This window comes from Theropithecus gelada, chromosome 20 (assembly GCF_003255815.1).
Source record: "Theropithecus gelada isolate Dixy chromosome 20, Tgel_1.0, whole genome shotgun sequence".
Classification (NCBI taxonomy): domain Eukaryota; kingdom Metazoa; phylum Chordata; class Mammalia; order Primates; family Cercopithecidae; genus Theropithecus; species Theropithecus gelada.
Genome location: NC_037688.1, coordinates 5,948,263 through 5,969,786, shown reverse-complemented (window position 1 = coordinate 5,969,786; position 21,524 = coordinate 5,948,263). Strand labels below are relative to the sequence as shown.

Genomic DNA, 21,524 nt, shown 5'->3' with positions numbered 1-21,524 from the left:
AACAATTGGGAAATATAAATAATGATCACTCTTCAGAATCATTATTATTCAGATAAACTCTGGGTTTTTCTCCATCCCTCATATTTTACAGATGGGGAAGCTATCAAAAAGCTTAATGACTTACTGAAAGTTACCCAAAGGCATCATGAGTGTTATCTGGAATAATGATATTGTTGGAAGACTCAGGCATATAAGTCACTTAATTTATTTCTCCTGGCATTATCCACACCATAAATCACAAAACAAATTAAGAAAAGGAACCCCCAGGTAAGATTTAGTCTTACTGTTTTGTATATAAATCTAAATAGACCCATAAGAACACACAGATCAAAAGACAGTCTGGCCAAACTCTAAGTCAAAGTTCAAAATAGAGAAATACTTTACATCTCTTAAAAACAGTAGTTACTAGAAAAAGGCCGCATGACTAGAGCTTGGCAGCCTGACATGACTTGCTGGATGATGCAATGGATCTGCAATACTGAGCCAGGAAAACTGTAAGAGGCTGTGGTGGATATAAATTCTTAACAGAGTATATTTTCCATTCAAACAGGGAATCTGTACATTAGACTAAGCAATACTCTATTCAGGTAATTTACACACTGCTTGCTACAGGCTTAAGCATTTGGTAGTAAACTGGGGAAGGCACCTTCTCTATTGTTCCAGTGTTAATTCTGAAGATCAAAATTCCAAGGATTTAAAAAATCTCTCAGCCAAAGAGAAGAAAAGAAAACTGAGTAACTTATATCAGATTTTCTGAAAGTAGCATATCACCTCTTAGAACTCAAAAACTTTCAAGATCTTGGGCATAAAAAGTGTCTCTATATTTGCCACATATTTGGTTTTTAAATGATCAGATTAACCCCTTATATTGCTATTGTGGCAAAGCATAAATTTCAGCTTTAGCTATAACAATATTCCAAATGGTTTCTCTGTAAACTTCTGCCTAGTACAGAGAATGGTGTAAATCAATAGTTATGATAACACTTGCTGGAAGTTGTTGAAGAAAGAGAAATGGATGCTATGGGATGCCAATAAAATAATCTCCTTTTCAGGAGACTGTGGCTTATCTCAAAAGAAAAACTCAAATATTGATACTCTGTGTCCTAAGTTTGGTAACTCAGTAAATACCCAAAACGTGCCTAGAGTTCATTAATAAAGCCTCAGGATGGCTAACTAACCTGGTGATGATGTCAAGAGTGGTGACCTGGGGGATCTGAATCTGCTGAGGAGTCAGCCCATGTTGTTCCAGCTGCTTGGGGATCAAGTGCCTATGGGCAATCTCTATCTTCTCCTCCTGTGTATACCCTGGAAAAGAAAGGATCTTGTTTCGTAATTATTTACATGGCTCCCATAATGCCATGCTTTTTTTTTTTTTTTTTTTTAGAGACAGAGTCTCGCTCTGTTGCCCAGGCTGGAGTGCAGTGGCATGATCTCAGCTCACTACAACCTCCACCTCTCGGGCTCAAGCGATTCTCCAGCCTCAGTCTCCCAAGTAGTTGGGATTACAGGCATGCGCAACCATGCCTGGCTGATTTCTGTATTTTCAGTAGAGACGGGGCTTTGCCATGTTGGCCAGGCTGGTCTCAAACTCCCTGCCTCAAGTGATCCACCAGCCTCAGCCTCCCAAAGTGCTGAGATTACAGGCATGAGCCACTGCTCCCAGCCAGTGCCATACTTTTTTAATGAATCAAATATAGATTAAATGGATCTTAGATTTAGAACACATTTAAGTATTATTTCAAATGAGACTATAATTACAATAAAGAAATTTATTCTGGCCAGGCACGTTGGCTCACATCCGTAATCCTAGTACTTTGGGAGGCTGAGGCAGGCAGATCACTTGAGCTTAGGAGTTTGAGACAAGCCTGGGCAACATGGCGAAACCCTGTCTCTACTAAAAATACAAAAAATTAGCTGGGCGTGGTTGCGCGTGTCTGTAGTCCCAGTTACTCTGGAGGCTGAGGCACGAGAATTGCTTCAGCTGGGGAGGGGGAGGTTGCAATGAGCTGAGATTGTGCCACTGCACTCTAGCCAGGTCAGCAGAGACTCGAGACTCTGTCTCCAAAAAGAAAAGGAAAAAGAAAAAAGAAATTTGATCTAAATCAATAATTGTTAAAATTTCCAACGTTTTCACAAACAAAACAAGCATTTACTAAGCACAGTGTTTGAAAGTCTTCTGATTAAATGATGTATCTCCCAAAGAGGAAAAAACCTCAAATCTTAGAGATAATTATCTGTTTATCCTCAAATCCTCTGAAATTTCAAATAGAAAAATAAATGCTTCTTTTTAGCCTAATTTGATCTACACTTGAAACACACACACACCCCTCAATTAACTAAGCAATGGGTTCCAAAAGGGCTCTAAAGATATTGTTTCCAGAACTATGACTATAAAATAAATTGTAGCAGCAAAAGAAAACCTAAGATGTCTCTACAAAAGGCTTTTCCCTCCACATGATCGTACATATAAACGTGTGTGTATATGTAATTATATATGTGTGCATATGTATTTATATATGTATATATGTATTTTATATATACAGTATATTTAAAAGACTTTATGTTATTTAATAGCCTGAATAAATATAGATTTTCTTTGTCTCTAAATCCTATAAGACAAAATTCCATCTAACGTCCCTTTCCATTTAACAAGCAAAAATTAAAAATATGAATTGATAAGGCACCTTTTGAATGGAAAGAGGTTAGTAAACACCAGGAAAGCTAGAAGATCGGACAGCTAAATCTGCCAAAGGAAGAAGGTGGCATCATATGTTCCCCTCTGCAGCAGCTGTCCTGATTCTTTCACTTTAATTTAGTGTATCTAATGGGTTTTCTGCTGTAACTTGGAGTTTCCAGGGAATTGAGTCTCATTACTTATTTACTTTAGACTTTAAATACACAATTAAGTTTTTACTCTACCATATTTTAAAATTAAATATAGGAACCTGCAATGCTCACAGATAATTAAGAAATCCAATTATATTGGGAGGCCAAGGCGGGTGGATCACGAGGTCAAGACATCCAGACCATCCTGGCCAACATGGTGAAACCCTGTCTCTACTAAAAATACAAAAATTAGCTGGGTGTGGTAGTGCACGCCTGTAGTGTCAGCTACTCAGGAGGCTGAGGCAAGAGAATTGTTTGAACCTGGGATGTAGAGGTTGCAGTGAGCCGAGATTGCGCCACTGCACTCCAGCCTGGCAACAGAGCGAGACTCCATCTCAAAAAAAAAACAACAACAAAAAAAACCCAGAAATCCAATTATAACTCACTTAGTAGTAAAAATATATTTCAGATTAATTAGAAAAATACATTTAGATTACATTTAGAATCTAAAGACATTTAGGGCCGGGTGTGGAAGTTCACGCCTGTAATCCCAGCACTTTGGAAAGCTGAGGCAGGTGAATCACCTAAGGTCAGGAGTTCAAGACCAGCTTGGCCAATATGGAGAAACCCCATCCCTACTAAAAATGCAAAAATTAGCCAGGTATGATGGTGCACACCCGTAGTCCCAACAACTTGGGAGGCTGAGGCACAAGAATCGCCTGAACCAGGAAGCAGAGGTTGCAGTGAGCCGAGATTGTGCCCCTGCATTCTAGCCTGGGTGACAGAGACTCCGTCTCAAAAAAAGAAAAAATAAATAAAAGACATTTAGGCTGGACATGGTGGTTCACGTCTGTAATCCCAACAATTTTGAAGGCCAAGGCAGGCAGATCACTTGAGGCCAGGAGTTCGAGGCCAGACTGGCCAACATGGCGAAATCCTGTCTCTACTAAAAATACAAAAATCACCTGGGCGTGGTTGCAAGTGCCTGTAATCCCAGCTACGTGGGAGGCTGACACACGAGACTCACTTGATCTTCGGCGGCAGAGGCTGCAGTGAGCCAAAATTGTGCCACTGCACTCGCCTGGGCAACAGAGCTAGACTCTGTCTCTAAATAATTAAATAAATAAAGACATTTAGATTCTACTCTACAATAAAAAAAACCTCACTGATACTTGATCTCTTCCAGGGAAAAACAATTCTGAGCAATCAAAATAAGGTGAAAGTGCTATAATTTATCTAGCGTTAGTAAGCGAAGGAATACATTTTGCACGCTCCAGTGAAGGAGAAGACAGTTAAAAAATTTAACTATTTGATAGATTCAAGAGGAATTTAAAAGTGGCATGCATTTTAATATAAAAGTGAGGCCAGATTTTATGAAAACGTTCAGTTTTTTTTTTTTTTTTTTTGAGATGGAGTTTCACTCTGTCACCCAGGCTGGAGTGCAGTGGCGTAAGGCTCACTGCAACCTTCCCTTCTCAGGTTCAAGGGATTCTCCTGCCTCAGCCTCCTGAGTAGGTGGGACTACAGGCGCCCACCACCATGCCAGGCTAATTTTTGTATTTTTAGTAGAGACGGGGTTTCACCACATCGGCCAGGCTGGTCTCGAATTCCTGACCTCAAGTGATCCACCCACCTCGGCCTCCCAGAGTGCTGGGATTACAGGCGTGAGCCACCACACACGGCCTGCAATTTTAGAAATTATGTTAAAGGAAGAATGTCTTATTTTTCACAAAATTATCACTCATGCTAAATTAAATCTGAAATTGTTGTTGTCAACATTTGCTGTTTTGCTCTTCCAGACTTTGAAGCTACATAGAAACTGATTTATATACATTCCTCAGAACTTCTGAAGATTGTATGCTGGCAAATGAACCTCTTTCAGTCACAACTCCACAGCATAACTAATTTTAAAGTGACGGTCAGAAAGGCAAGATGTATCACAATGATTTCATTTAAGAGTCAGGTACCTGGAACCTGAATGATCTCCATTCTGTCCAACAAGGCAGCTGGAATGGTGGCAGTGGTGTTGGCGGTAGCTATAAAAAGAACTTGAGAAAGGTCAAAGGCCACATTTAGATAATGATCCGTGAAGTTATGGTTTTGTTCAGGATCCAACACCTAGGGGAGAACAAAAAACATTTTAAAAACTTTAGTAGTTCCAACAGAAGGCTGTATATAAGTGAAAACACATAATGTACTGGGAAGGTTGGTATTTCTGCTCAGAATAGTTTAAGAAACAGATAAAACTAACATCTAAGCATTATTCTTTGCATTCTCTACACTCTATATACTTTTTAAAAAATAAAATATGTTCAGTGTTAAAATTTCTGAAAATGTAATAGCACAAAGCAGCAGAAATTACACTTTTAAGATTCGTTCAAAAATCTATTTATTGATGACTCATTGTTTGGCCATCGTAAGTTACTAGTCCTGCAGAACCAGTTTTCATCTTGGTAACACACCCTATCTAAACTGCTATGGGAATATAAAGCAAATATGTAAAGTATTTTGAAATTCTCAAATAACCGGTAAATAAGAACCCATATAATCTTCCTAGAACATTTTCAGAAAGTCTGGTATAAACTATTTAACGGAAAGGAGAATTCCAAATAAGAGAAACCTTTACTATGAGTTGAGTAAAAATTACTATGCTACTGTATTCTGATACAGCAAAAAATTCACTATTTAAAAATGGCTTACTGCAAAAACACTGCTGTCTATGATAAGCAAAATATCAATAGCTCTTTTTTTTTTTTTGAGACAGAGTCTCACTCTGTTGCTCAGGCTGGAGTGCAGTGGCACAATCTCGGCTCACTGTAACCTCCGCCTCCCGGGTTCCAGCGATTCTCCTGCCTCAGCCTCCTGAGTAGCTGGGACTACAGGTGTGTGCCACCATGTCCAGCTAACTTTTGTATTTTTAGTAGAGATGGGGTTTCACCATGTTGGCCAGGCTGGTCTCGAATTCTTGACCTCAAGTGATCTGCCTGCCTTGGCCTCCCAAAGTACTGGGATTACAAGCTTGAGCCACTGCACCCAGCAATAGCTCTCACAAATATTTGAATTAGATATATCAGATAATTTATCAGTCAACTTGGATTCTTAAAATGTGCAACTGTACATTAACGAGCTTCAAGTTACAGGCATTTGTTGCTAAGGGGCTGGTGTAGGACTTTAATAAGGCACTAACAGCTTCTACATGTTCCAAACCTTAAACATATTAACACTTTCACTTAGACACCCAATTACTATAAATAGGGTTGCCATACATATTCAAAAAGGCAATAAAATGACTAACATATTCACCAATTACAATTTAACTATATAAGCAGGTTTTCCTACCTTCTGATTGTTTCTGAAGTTTTACTTATTTTCAAAACTATCCAAAGTTAGTTTTTTTGGTTTTTTTTTTTGAAACAGAGTCTCATTTTGTCACCCAGGTTGAGGTGCAGTGGCACGATCTCAGCTCACTGCAATCTTTGCCTCCTGAGTAGCTGGGATTACAGGTGCGCACTACCACACCTGGCTAATTTTTGTATTTTTGGTAGAGATGGGGTTTCACCATGTTGGCCAGATTGGTCTCAAACTTCTGACCTCGAGCAATCCACCTGCCTTGGCCTCCCAAAGTGTAGGGATTACAGGCGTGAGCCACCACGCCCAGCCCCAAGCTAGTCTTAATTCTAGGCCTCACACATAATTTTGAATTTTGTTAAACATTAATTATTACTGGAAACTCTTTATCTAGAGTTCCCAGAAAGCTCTAATTTCACATTTTCACAAGACTTAATAATGTTTAATATCATTAAAAAACAAGTACTTTCAAGTAATCAAGGAAAACTAATTATGTTCAGTATTGAATTGGTTAAGAGTGGTCTTACTATCTACTAATTACTTAAAAACTGTTTACAGGCCAGGCAGGGTGGCTCACGCCTGTAATCCCAGCTTTTTGGGAGGCCAAGGCAGGCAGATCAGTTGAGGTCAGGTGTTTGAGACCAGCCTAGCCAACATGGTGAAATGCTGTCTCTACTAAAAAAATACAAAAATTAGCCTGGTATGGTGACACATGCCTGTAGTTCCAGCTACTCAGGAGGCTGAGGCACGAGAATTGCTTGAACCTTGGAGGCGGAAGTTGCTGTGGGCTCAGGTCATGCCACTGCACTCCAGCTTGGGCGACGAGCAAAAATCCATCTCAAACAAACAGTTTAGGTATGGAAAATGTTTATGTATAGAAAATAGTTAAAACTATTACCTAGTGACAAAAATGCTCTTTTTTTGACCCAAACTTGAGTCAGGCTCCTCTGAGTCCTCTGCTCAACTAGGCCAATGTCAGCCTTCCCTCTGTCTTTGTATAATCCAATTTGAGCAAGAATCTTGCTAAGTCAGGTTAGCGAAAATGACCCATACCCATATGTATCTGTTCTCACTTCCAACCCCCAGTGTCTTTTCACTCTGGCCTCCCTTCAGCAAGAGTTCTGTTGTGTCCTTCTAGTGAGAATCCCTCATAACACCAAAGTTTCCTCTTAGAATCTTTCCCTCTACTGATTCCCCATTCACTCTCCCACCACTGCAAAACCCCATTGCAGTGTTTCTTATACCTAGTCTCCCACCTTGAAAAAAGTAATCCTTAACACCTTTAATAAGCATCATGAATAATTTTTTTTTTTTTTTTTTTTTTAAGACGGAGTCTCGCTCTTTTGCCCAGGCTGGAGTGCGGTGGCACGATCTCGGCCCACTGCAAGCTCTGCTCCTGGGTTCACGCCATTCTCCTGCCTCGGCCTCCCAAGTAGCTGGGACTACAGACGCCCGCCACCACGCCCGGCTAATTTTTTGTATTTTTAGTAGAGACGGGGTTTCACCATATCAGCCAGGATGGTCTCAATCTCCTGACCTCGTGATCCACCCGCCTCGGCCTCCCAAAGTGCTGGGATTACAGGTGTGAGCCACCGCACCTGGCCACAAAAAATCTATTCTTCAATGGCTCTAATCCTATGTAATTCATATATGTTAGATATGTTTTAGAAATGGCTGTCAGACCTGAACAAGTAATTTTTTTCTCTTCAAATTTTAAGACACTAGAGTTTTTAAAAAGTAGGAAAATTAATAAAGCAATGTTTCTAATTATGGAGGTTTTAAAAACAGCACGACAGAATACCTAGATGATAAAGAAAAAAAATTTGTGATGCCTGTTAAAAGAAAGACTCTAGATAAATTAAATTTAACAGTTTAATTGAACAAAGAATGAGTCTCAAATTGGGCAGCTCCCAGAACCAGCATAGGTTCAGAGAAACTCTGGCATATGGTTTGATAATATTTATGGACAGAAAAAGGAAAGTGGTATGCAGAAAACAGAGTGAGGTACAGAAACAGCGGGATTGCTTACAGCTTGATGTTTGCTTTATTTAAACAGTTTGTTAACAGCTGACTTCCTGTGACTTGCTGAAAATCTGTGATTGGTGTAAGAATAGTGTATTTACACATCTAGTTAGGCTGCAGTTTACCTTGTAAGGGGAAACTTTTAGGCCAAACTTAAAATATTAATATGTAAGGAGGCAGACTTAGGCTAAATTTGTGCCCAATTTGCCTGCCTTCCTCTTTTACTGAGGAAAGTGTGAAAGGAAAGTAAATCTCAGGACCCCCAAATCACTAAGCAAAAGGGAAAAGACAAGCTGGGAACTGCGTCACACAAACCTGCCTCCCATTTTGCTCCCGAATAAGATAGCTACAAAGACAAAAAAAGCTACATACCTCCCTCACAATTCCCCACTTAGAAATTCCTTATGAGCCCCAAGATCTTTACCCTGGAACAGTTCTGTTGAATTTCACCCCAACAATGTAAATTGACAGCTTATTCTTTACACATACAGGACAAAGGACAGAACTCAAAGTCATTCCTCTGCTCCCCTGAGACAACTGCACATCTGATGGCTTCCTGTACACTGTTTATTTTATCTTATGTAGAAATGCAGATTCACTAAGCTAGATGAATGCACAAGTGACTATTCCTCTGCTCCCCTCTCACAGGCGAATGGCTGATCAAAGACTCACAAGAATGCAACCGTTTGTCTCTTGTCTACCCATACCTTTTAAAATTTCCTCCTCTTTCCCCAGTATCCGCCCATTCCCCCTTAAATATTGAAGCCATCAAAATCATCTTTGGAGAACGTTGGCAAAATAAACTTCTAAATTGGTTGAGACCTGTCTCAGATACTTTCTGGTTTTCAAAAGCATAAAAGGACATATAGAACTTAAACAGCATCAGAAATACCGATCAATATTCTGGCAGAAAATAATTTCTGGTAATCACTACTCAGATGAAGCTCCAAGGCAAACTGGTGAGTCCATGGAAGGACGAAAATTATAATTAAGAGCTTTGTAGCTATCAAACCTCGTCTTCTTACCCTAACTTCAGAGCAGGGATTCTACTGCCCATATCCAGGGCCCCTTTCAAACATAATTAGGGCTGTTTCTCCTTTATTTTCCCCAACTAAAAGATTTTCTGTATCAATCCTAGGACTATAATTCCTACCCACAAGGTATGACTGTGAAAGTACTTGAAATAGCTGTGATATGACACATTATTCCTAGGAATGTAAAGTCACAATGGGGTGAACCGTGGGAGCAATGTACACCGAGAATTGTTCTTCAATAATAATTTCTGACAAAAGAACTACAGATGTCTGTAGGCAATCCAGGAATAGATGACATAGAGTTCATTAAACATGACTAGGTAACTGTCATCTTTAGGTGTGATATAGTATGATTATGCTTTTTAAAAGTTATATCTTTTGTAGATAGATACTGAAACATTTGTGAAAAGGTGATGATGTCTGGAATCTGCTTCAAAACAATCAGAGGTTGGGTAGGGGCGAATGGGAAACAATAGATGAAACAAGCTATGAAAGCTGGGTGATGAGTCCATAGAATTCATTATACTATCTGCTCTGCTTTTGCTATGGCTGAAATTTTCCACAACAGAAAATAAAGATAAAATAACATAACTAAAATCAGCTCTGAAAGCTGCACACAATTAATACTATTATGATACTGTGAAATATATATTTGGCCTTCATCCCTTTGTTTCCTGACATGCAACTCCTAAAATCCTTGGAATCACCAAAGTGAAAAGTATCATTTTGTATGTTAGTGATTGACTGGTGGCTGGCAGTCCCTCCATAGCTTCAGGATGGGGGCTGGTCACAGGAAAGACCAAGGCATGATTAGAGGGCTGAGGACTTGTCAGTTCCCCACCCCAATCTCTGGGGAGGGGAGAAGGGCTAAGAGTTGAGTTGATCACCAATGGCCAATGATTTAATCCATCGCGCCTACGTGACGAGGCCTCCATTAAAAACCCGAAAGGACTGAGGTCAGGAGGCTTCCAGGAAGGTGACTATGAGCACACCCAGGTGCAAGAAGGCTGGTGGACCCTGACTCCACTGGGATGGAAGCTCCTGTGCTGTGTGTTTGCACTCTTTAAAATATTCTTTTAATAAATCAGTAAATGTAAGTAAATTGTTTCTCTGAGTTCTGTGAGCTACTCTAGCAAATTAAGTAAACCTGAGGAGGGACTTGTGGGAACTCCAATTTATAACTGGTTGGTTACATGTTCTGGAAGCCAAGTCACAACTGACATCTGAAGTGGGAGGCAGTCTTGTGGGACTGAGTGCCCAACCCGTAGGATCTCATAGACAGCGTCAGAATTGAATTAGAGGACACCCAGCGTTGTCTGCTGCGGAAGAACTGCTTGCTTGGCGTGTGGAGAAAAACCCCATGCATTTGGTCAGAGGTGTTCTGTGTTGTGAGAGTGCAGTAGGAGAAACTGAGTTTACTTTTCCTCTATATCCTCAACTATGGAAATTAAATCTGTGAAAGACAAACTTGAGAAAAGTGTTCAGGACATAGAAGAAAAAGGGCTTTAGAGACATGTAGGGGATAAATACGGGAAAAATTAAGAGATGCAATTCATATCTAGTTAATATAACTAAAGAAGAGGTCTCAGTAAGTTAAAATAGGGAATAATTAAAGAAACAAAAATATTCTAGAAGATCCTGACACTATAGATTGAAAAGATTTAGATTCCTCCTCCTGTGCAATAAAAATGAGAATGTCATTAGAGTAACACCTATAGAATTTTCAAGCAAAATTATCACTAGTTTAAAATATTCTACAATCTTGAATACATCAAATATATGTAACATATATAAGATATGATGCATAATAACCAAATGAACACCTGTGAACCTACTACCCATTTGTGAAGACATTTGTTTATCTATTTAGACCAGTGGTCACAAAAGTGGAAAATGACCCACCAAAGTGCAAGTAAAAAATATTAATATTTGTATTTATCTTTTTTATTTATAAATACCAGAAAAAATAGCTTGTAAATATTTAACATCCAAAATGGAATTGATGTCTTCACTTGGAAGAAGTTCCATAACGTCGAAGGCTGCCTGTGGTGCCCTCACTTATCTGCCTTAACTATAATTACAGCACATTGCTGTCCATGTGTGCTGTGAAAGGAAAATATGTTGGGCCCCCCAAATCACTAGACTAAAGGGAAAAGTCAAGCTGGGAACTGCTTAGGGCAAACCTGCCTCCCATTCTATTCCAAGTCACCCCTCTGCTCACTGAGGTAAATCTGATTGCCTCCTTTGGAAAGGCTAATCAGAAACTCAAAAGAACACAAGGGTTTGTCTCTTATCTACCTGTGACCTGGAAGCCCTCTCCAGAGAGCTGTCCCGCCTTTCCAGACCAAACCAATGTTCACCTTACATGTGCTGACTGACGTCTCATGTTTCCCTAAAATGTATAAAATCAAGCGGTGCTCTGACCACCTTGGGCACATGTCGTCAGGATCCCCTGAGGCTGTGTCATGGGCACGCATCCTCAACCTTGGCAAAACAAACTTCCTAAATTAACTGAGACCTGTCTCAAATTTTCTGGGTTCACAGAGCCTAATATTACAAATGAGTGGAGTGGTTTAAAAAGACTCCTGCAAAACATCATTAAAAAGTGTATAGGCAAAAGTATGAACCACAAGAAAATAACAAGAGTTGACACTTGTATTTATGTAATAAGCTGTGATAGACATATTATGAAGTAAAAACAATTATCTAATTAGAACACAATGCGTTCATCGAAAATATAATTACCTTTTAAAACTGATTTCGTTTTACATAAAGTACATGATATAAGCACACTGGTACATATATATTATGTATCTATTATATAGATCCTTTGTTATGGACTGAATTGTGCCCCCTCAAAATGGACAGAATCCTTAACCCCCTTCGCTTTGTCTCAAAGGCAGTCAGGGTGAAGACTGCATTTGGAGACAGGGCATTTAAGAAGGTAATTAAGGTTAAATGAAGGTAAGAGTGGGCCCCTAGTCTAATACAACTGGTACCCTTATAAGAGGAAGGAGGAGACCCAGGGATGCATGCACACAGAAGGTCTCCCGAGGACACAGCCATAAGTCGGTTGTCTGTAAGCCAAGGAGAGAGGCCTTAGGAGAAACCAAACCTATAGACACCTTGATCTTGCACTGCTAGCCTCCAAAACCATGAGGAAATAAATTTCTGTTTGGTCCTCAAAGCTACACAGTCTGTGGGATTTTGTTATCGCAGCCTTAAGAAATATATTCTAATACCTTCTGACCAGGCGCGGTGGCTCACGCCTGTAACACCAGCACTTTGGGAGGCCGAGGCAGGTGGATCACAAGGTCAGGAGTTCAAGGCCAGCCTGGCCAACGTGGTGAAAGTCCATCTCTACTAAAGATACAAAAAATTAGCCAGGCGTGATGGCACACGCCTGTAATCCCAGCTACTCAGGAGACTGAGGCAGGAGAATCGCTAGAACCCGGGAGGCAGAGGTTGCAGTGAGCCAAGATTGAGCCAATGCACTCCAGCCTGGGTGACACAGCGAGACCCTGCCTCAAAAAAGAAAAAGAGAAGTCAATCGAAACCATCCCTAAGGAAGACCATGTTGGATTTATTAGATAAAGATTACAAATCAGCGGCTGGGCGCGGTGGCTCACGACTGTAATCCCAGCACTTTGGGAGGCCGAAGCAGGTGGATCACAAGGTCAGGAAACTGAGACCATCCTGGCTAACATGGTGAAACCCCATCTCTACTAAAAATACAAAAAATTAGCTAGACGTGGTAGCAGGCACCTGTAGTCCCAGCTACTCGGGAGGCTGAGGCAGGAGAATGGTGTGAACACAGGAGGCGGAGCTTTCAGTGAGCCAAGATCATGCCACTGCACTCCAGCCTGGGCAACAAAGCGAGACTCCGTCTCAAAAAAAAAAAAAAAAAAAAGATTACAAATCAGCTATTATAAATATGCTTAAAAAACTAATGCCACAACATGGATGAACTTCGAGGACACTAAGTGGAGTCAGTCAATTATAAAAAGATAAGTACTGTACGATCCACTTATATGAGGTATATAGAGCAGTCACTCATAGAAACACAAAAGAGAATGGTAGCTGGAGGGACTGAGGGAGGGAGAAAGAAACGGAATTGCTGTGTAATGGGTATACACCTTCACTTAAACAAGATGAAAAAGTTCTAGGGTTTGGCTGCACAACAAAGCGAATGTGCTTAACATTACTGAACTGTGCACATAAAAGTGGTAAAAACGGCACTTTTTCTGTTGTATATATTTATTAACATTTTTAAAAACTAAAGGAAATCGTGTCTAAAGAATTACAGGAAAGTATGAGAATGATGTCTTGACAAATAGAGAATATAAACAAAGATAAATAATAAAAATTTTAAAATAGAAATTTTGGAGTTGAAAACTACAGTAATTTGAATGAAAAATTCAGTAGAGGGGCTGAACGACAATTTCAACTGGCAGAAGAAAGAATCAATGAACTTGAAGACAGGTCAACTGAGATGATCCTGTCTGAAGAATCGAAAGACAAAAGGTTTTTAAAAAAGTGAATAGCACTTTAGAGACCTAAGGGACTCTGCAAAGATTACCAACACACCATAATATGAGTTTCAGAAGGAGAGGAAAAAGAAAGGGGCATAAAGAATATTTGAAGAAATACTGGCCACATACGTCTCAAATTTGATGAAAAACATTTACCTACACATCCAAGAAGCTCAAAAAGATCTAAGTAAACTCAGATGATCACACATAAACACAGTCAATCTGTCTGAAATGAAAGACAAAGAGAGAATCCTGAAAACTATGAGAGAAAAATGCTGCCCTCATTAGGCATAAGAGATCGCCACAAGTTAACAGCTGGCTTCACAGCAGAAACCACAGAGACCAGAAAGTGGTGAGAGGACATATGAAAGGGCTCAAAGCAAACAACTGTCAACCCAAATTCTATACCAACAAAATTACTTCAAAAATGAAGGAGAAATTAAGACATTCCCAGAAAAATAAAAACTGAGACTATATCACCAGGAGATGAGACAAGAAATACGAAAGACTGAAGTTAAAGGACACTAGATGGTATCCACACAAAGAAATAGAGAGCATTGGCAGAAGCGATTACATTGCAAACATAAAAGACAGTGTAAATATATTGTTGACGTAACTTTTTCTTATCTGATTTAAAAGATAATGGCATAAAGCAGTAATTATAGTTGATCCTTATTATTCCATATTTGCAAATTTGCCTACTCGCTAAAATTTATTTGCAACCCCTAATCAATACAGGCATACCTAAGAGACATTGTGGGTTCAATTCCAGACTACTGCAATAAAGCAAATTTCGCAACAGAGTGAGACATATGTATTGTTTTTTCATTTCCCAGTGCATATAAAAGTTATGTTTACACTATATACTATAGTGTGTTAAGTGTGCAATAGCATTATGTCTAAAAAAAAACAGATGCCTTAATCAACAAATACTTTATTGCTATAAAATGCTAATCACCTGAGTCTTCAGTGTTAGTTGTTACCATTTTGCTGGTGGAGTGTCTTGTCTCAATATTGATGGCTGATGACTGATCAGGGTAGTGGCTGCTGAAAGTTAGGGTGGCTGTGGGTGATTTCTTAAAATAAGGCAAGAGTAAAATTTGCTTCATCTATTGACTCTTCCTTTCATGAAAGAATTCCTTATAGCCTGCATTGCTGTTTTATAGCATTTTACCCACAGTAGAATTTCTTTCAAAATTGAAGTCAATCCTCTCAAACCCTGTTGCTGCCTTTATCAACTATGTTTACATAATATTCTAAATTGTTTAGAATTTCAACAAGGTTCACAGCACCAAGGTTGTCATTTCAATGAGGTTCATAGCATCTTCACCAGGAGTAGATTCCATTACAAAAAACCCACTTTCTTTGCTCATAAGAAGCAACTCCTCATCTGTTCAAGTTTTACCACGAGATTGCAGTATTTCAGTCACATCTTTGGGTTCTAATTCTAGTTCTCTTGCTATTTCTACCACATCTGCAGTAACTTCCTCCGCTGAAGTCCTGAACCCCTCAAAGTCATCCATGAGGGCTGGAATCAACTCTTCCTGAACTCCTGTTCATGTTGATATTTTGACCTCCTCCCATGAATCATGAATGTTCTTAATGGCATCTAGAATGGTGAATCTTTTCTAGTGGTTTTCAATGTACTTCACCCTGATGCATGAGAGGAATGATAATCTATAGGAGCAATAGCCTTAAAAAATGTGTTTCTTAAATAATAAGACTTGAAAGTTAAAATAACTCCTTGATCCATGGGCTGCAGAATGGATGTTGTTTTATAAGGCATGAAAACAATATTAATCTCCTTGTACATCTCCATCACAGCTCTTGGGTGACCAGAAGCATTGACAATGAGCAGTAATATTTTCAAAAGAATTTTTTTTTTAACAGTAGGTTTCAACAGTGGGCTTAAGTATTCAGTAAAACCATGCTATAAACAGATGCACTGTCACCTAGACTTTCTTGTTCCATTTACAGAACAAAGGCAGAGTAGATTCTGGATCATTCTTAAGGGCCTTAGGGTTTTCAGAATGGTCAATGAGCACTGGCTTCATCTTAAAGTCACCAGTTGCATTAGCCCCTAACAAGAGAGTTAGCCTGCCCTTTGAAGCTTTGAAGCCAGGTACTGACTTCTCTAGCCATGAAAGTCCTAGATGACACTTCTTCCAATACAAGACAAGGCTGCTTCATCTACACAGGAAATCTGTTGTTTAGTGTAGCCACCTTTATCAATGATGTTAGCTAGATGTTCTGGATAACATGATGCAGCTTCTACAATACATCAGTACTTGCTGCTTCCCTTTGCACTTTATGTTGTGGAAATGGCTTCTTTCCTTAAATCTCCTGAACCAACTTCTGTTAGCTTCAAATTTTTCTTCTGCAGCTTTCTCACCTCTCCGAGCTTTCACAGAACTGAAGAGCCTTAGGGCCTTGCTCTGGACTAGGCTTTGGCTTAAGGGAATGCTGTGGTTGGCTTGATCTTTCATCCAGACCCCTAAAACTTTCTTCATATCAGCAATAAGGCCGTTTCACTTTCTTATCATCGGTGTGTTCACTGGAATAGCATATCTAATTTCCTTCGAGAATTTTTCCTCTGAACTCACAACTTGGCTATCTGGTACAAGAGGCCTAGCTTTCAACATGCCTTCCTCACTAAGCTTAATTATTTTTAGCTTTCGATTTACAATGAAAGATGTGTGACTTTTCCTTTCACTTCAACACTTAGAAGTCACTGCAGGGCTATTACTTGGCCTAATTTCAATATTGTTGTGTCTCAGGGAACAGGAGCCAGAGGAGAGGGAGACAGAAGGGGGAATGCCTGACCGGTTGAATAGTTAGTATATACTCAACATTTATTGATTAAGTTTGCTGTCTTATATGGGTGCAGTGTGTGGTGCCCCAAAACAATTACAATTGCAATATCAAAGATCACTGATAACAGATCATCATAATAGATATAATAATGAAAAAGTTAAAATATTGCAATAACTACCAAAAGGTGACATACAGACATGAAAGTAAGCTGTTGGAAAAATGGTGCCAACAGACTTGCTCAACACGGGGTTGCCATAAACGTTTTTTTTTTTTTTTTTTTTTTTTGAGACAGAGTCTTGCTCTGTCACTCAGGCTGAAGTGCAGTGGTGTGATCTCGGCTCACTGCAACCTGACTCCCGGGTTCAAGTGATTCTCATGCCTCAGCCTCCTGAGTGGCTGGGATTACGGGCATGTACCACCACGCTGAGTTAATTTTTTTGTGTTTTCAGTAGAGACAGGGTTTCACCATGTTAGCAAGGCTGGTCTTGAACTCCTAGGCTCAGGCAATCCACCCGCCTTGGCCTCCCAAAGTGTTAGGATTACAGGCGTGAGTCACTGCGCCTGGGCTGCCATAAACATTTAATTTGTTAAAAAACACAGTCTGTGAAGTACAATGAAGCACAACACAACAAAACAAGATATGCCTTATTTAAGGCATTTTTTTACTCCATTTGATTTTTGGAAATTATATCATTAATATAGCATGTAGTGAAATAAAAAATTAAAATAGTATCTTAGGCCTCAAGCTTTTTATCCTTAAGAAGATGAAGCTGGATTAGATGATGTCTAAGTCCCTCTCTTCCGACATTCTTTGACAATAATTATATAGCACAAATCAGAAGATCATATGTCTACTGTATCTAAGTAGTAAATATACTATTGATCTAATTACCAACTGTATCTAATTCCAATTAAGAAAGAACTTCAGTTTTAAAGCAAGTTTACTATATCTAGACTAGTGACTTCTCTATTTTGGGGAATATATGTTTTACGAACTGTAAATATTATTGCCTATACAGACAATTAATTATAGTATCCATGCATTTTTTTTTTTGCCTATTCACACAAAAAATGTATTTGAGAAACGCATTCATATTTAACAATAAAGTCTGGACATGTGCCAGTTATAAATATAACATATATCTGGTAAGAAAATAATTCTGTAATTTTCTTTCAAGTTTGTTAACTACATACAAGCCCTTACTTTCCTTATGGCTAATATTTTAGTGCTACTCAGTTACAGACTTGCCCAAATTCTACTGTCTACCACCATTTATTAAGTAGTTGGACCTATTTTCATATTCTTCCAATAAATTTTCAAAAGAGAATATCTAAATTTTGAATAGTCCTTTTTTGGACAACATTAAGTAATAACTTGAAATACATTGTTTTACATAAGCAACAATTACATGCTAGATCAAGGAAATGGGCATATCCTTCATAAATAAAAAGAAGAATATACAGCAGAAAAAGTTTATTCTTTATTCAGAGTAAGTACTCTAGTGTAAATATACACTACTATTACATTCTTCACATCTGGCCTATATTACCTTAATAATATAAATTAGCTTAAACATAAAATAATCTTATACATTTTACAAATAATATCTAGATATCATTTTTTTAAAGTAGGTTTTCTATGTGGAAAGATAATAAAACTATACCTGGGTCTTCAAACTCTCAGGAATATTCACTTTAAATGTAAAGTGTTGTGTAATTGAATTTGTTCTTTTTTTAAATTTAAGTGAACCTACTGGCAATGGAAACAGCAAGTGGCTTTCAAAATGGACACATATCAGTGGATATTAAAGTAACATCTGTAGAGTACTTTACCACTTATAGAGTGCTTTAACATGTATTGTTATTTAACTGTTTCAACAATCTGTGAGGTCTGAGGTTTTTACCCAGGACTTGGGCAAGCAGGGAGGAAGAGGATGTCAGGTACCAAGATACTCAGTTCCTCCTTATGTATGTCTTGCTTCATTTTATAGCATTTATAGTCTGTAAGGAATTGATGCTATTCATAACTAAACTACAGTGATTAGTACGTGGGCCCAGGGGCATTTACTTTGAGATACCATTTGAAGTTTTCATACTTTTTTTTTTGAATGCTAATAAATCGACTGCCAAAAAAGTGAGCATCAAGGTCTACATCAGACAAGAAAATATCATTATGCTAGCTGCTTGTTATCAATGATTAATTTAACAAATATTATTGAATCATTACAAAGTATATATAGGTGAAGACCTAAAACAGTGTGTATCAACTGAACAAATAAACAGGGGACTTAATCATCTACTACTTGTAAAGCTGTCTTTGGTGAACTTGCTTCAAAACAGTTGTTGAAAAAATTTAAGTGTTAGGGGAGTACTCTAAAATTCTTTTCAACAGGATAACTATAAGTGTCTAATGGGACAATCTGTCAGATAACCTGAAAAAATGTCCCAATATAAATTAAACTGAAAGTCTAAAGATACTATATAAGAAACTACTAAAATCTTAAATAATGTTCACTATTTTACTCTTCATAGTAAAATGAACCAGAGTAAACCAGTTATGGAGCCAGAAGGTAATGATCTTACAATAAAAAATAGCAAAACTAAACCAAATCAAACCCTTACCTCCAAACACCGGGGCTTTTAAGTAAGGTAACTGTACTTTTTTATCATCCAAACAAAACCCACTTCCGAGGCTTAAAAAGAGTGCAATTAATATTAGGCATAAACTGGGAATGTGCCAGACAAACCAGAATGTATGGTCTCCTGCTTAATAAGACACATGTCCCAGGCCATCCTGTTCTAAGATCATAAAAACAGAAAAAAACAGAAAGCATGACGGAGCTCAAAGCACAGAAATAAACAAGAAAAAAATAAAAACTTTCACAAAGTAAGGTTTCCTCAAGGTTGCAAATCAATTTGCATTAATAATATTTTAAGCAACGGTAAAAGGGAGGAGGGGCTGATGTGCTAAAATAAGGAGGACTGGCTGAAATAAATTTACGAAGCAGTCAGATCCCAGATCCTCTCCCCGACCCCAGCAAAACACTGGAAGTTTATTTCTTAAGAACATAAAACAGTGGTTCTCTGCACAGTGGACCCCGGGCACAGCTGAGAAGAACATATACTATGCTGAAAACAAGAGCTTGGGTGAATGCATATATACAGATGCCGAATGCAGTGATACCCCTGACCTCAATCATTCTTCCCCTGCTGGGTTCCCAGAATGATGGCCTTCATTCTCAAGGCAAGAGACATGAAGAGTCTTCTCTGAGGAATCTGACCATCCTAAGAAGGAAGACTTAAAGTTACTGAGTAGAAGATTCCTCAACCAAACAGCCCAGCCAGGCCACTCTATTGTGGAACTCACTGTTGATAAGCCCCACTCCTATGCTCATAGCCTCCAATCAGCCTTTTTGTTCCTTACTATTAAATATAAACACACAAACAAAAATGTCCAGATGTCTAATGAAAGACTCTTATATCAAAGACAGAGATTAAAAGAAATACATAATAAACAGATTAAAGCAGCTTAAAGAGAAGTAATTTTTTTCTTTTTCTTTTTAATATACCGAGTGGTAAGAGAAGTAAAATTTTTAAAAATATCTATAAGTATCTTTCTCACGCAGATAGATACGCGCAGAGAAAAAAAGTTTTTAAAATAATAAACTCAGAGGGTTTTTAAAAGATAAATCTGAGAAAGTCCGCACAGAAAGCAGAGCAAAACATAACAGTGGCGACTAACAGGAAAGGAAAGGTAAGTTAGAAACGTAATATCCAAGTCATGGGAGTTTCAAAAAATAAAGGGGAAAAATCATCAATAAAAGAATTTAAGAAAACATTTTAGAACCAAAGAAAAGGAAGAATTCAAAAAAAGAACGAGCAAAAATGCATGAAAAGAAACCCATGCCAAGGCAGATTATTATGAAATTTCAAAATCCCAGGATAAAGGGAAGAACCTGAAAGTTTTCAGGGTAAAGCAGGTCTGAAAGGATAGGAATTGAATGGAATCAGTCTTACCAACAGCAACACTGAAACGGGAAAGTGAAGTAAAATGGAGGCAAAGTACAATTCTGTAGAAAAATTATTTTCAACCAGAATTCTATACTCAAATTACCAATCAAGTATGAGGGAAACATAAAGACATTTTCAGATATGCAAAGTCTAAAACATTTACCACTCATGCAAGCTTTCTCGGGAAACTAGCAGGGAGTTAACACCACAAAAATGAGGGAATGGACCAAGAAAGAGCAAGAAATGGAATACGGGAGACAGGAAATCCAACACGGTGAGAGGTGAAGGGAGAACCTAGGAAGGCAGCCATAAAACCAGATGTCAAAAACAACCGGTTCAAACTGGACACTTAAGAAGATAAAATGGATAGAACACCCAAAGTGTCTGAATGTCTTGACAGAATTAGACAACTGATGAAAAAGCAAACAAAAGAAACAAGACAACTCTGAAAAGATTTTTAAAACAGAGAGAAAAACAAAAACGGGAACAGGAAAAGTGATCATAGTTTACCACATGGCTCCTGCTGTGAAAAGCATTTACATAATCAGAATAATGTAAATACTAATATGGATGTAACAGAAACAAGGAAAACGTCTTATTGTGAGATCTAGGGTGTACAAATGATACAGCGGGGACAAGGGAAGAAAAAAGGTAAAATCTTCACCTCCTGTTGGGGGGAGTCTATAGAAAATGACAAAAACTAAACAAACAAACAAACAAACAAACAAAAACCAAGAAGTGCAAGATAGCCATGCTATTTTGAAAGTAGGGTTAATCAACTAAAAGTTAGAGGTCACAGTGCAGAAGAGGGCATGGAGGACCCCAGGGAGGAGACCTGCTTGCTGTTTTTTTTGCCATAACTGTGTAGAATTGTTGGTCTCTAGATAACAAGTGTGCACAAAATTTTGTTAAACTATTTGATTAAAATAGAAAAGGA

General features: G+C 38.5%; 1 protein-coding gene across 3 annotated transcripts in view; it reads right to left on the bottom strand.

Moving 5' to 3' along the window:
- Positions 1-21,524, bottom strand: part of LONP2 (lon peptidase 2, peroxisomal) — a 125,523-nt gene that overhangs the window by 71,109 nt on the left and 32,890 nt on the right. For all 3 annotated transcript variants that reach the window (XM_025369572.1, XM_025369573.1, XM_025369574.1), the window contains 2 exons: positions 4,794-4,944; positions 1,179-1,305 (listed from right to left, as the gene is read on the bottom strand). In XM_025369572.1, coding sequence (XP_025225357.1) covers positions 1,179-1,305; positions 4,794-4,944 — 278 coding nt within the window. The remainder of the gene's footprint in view (positions 1-1,178; positions 1,306-4,793; positions 4,945-21,524) is intronic.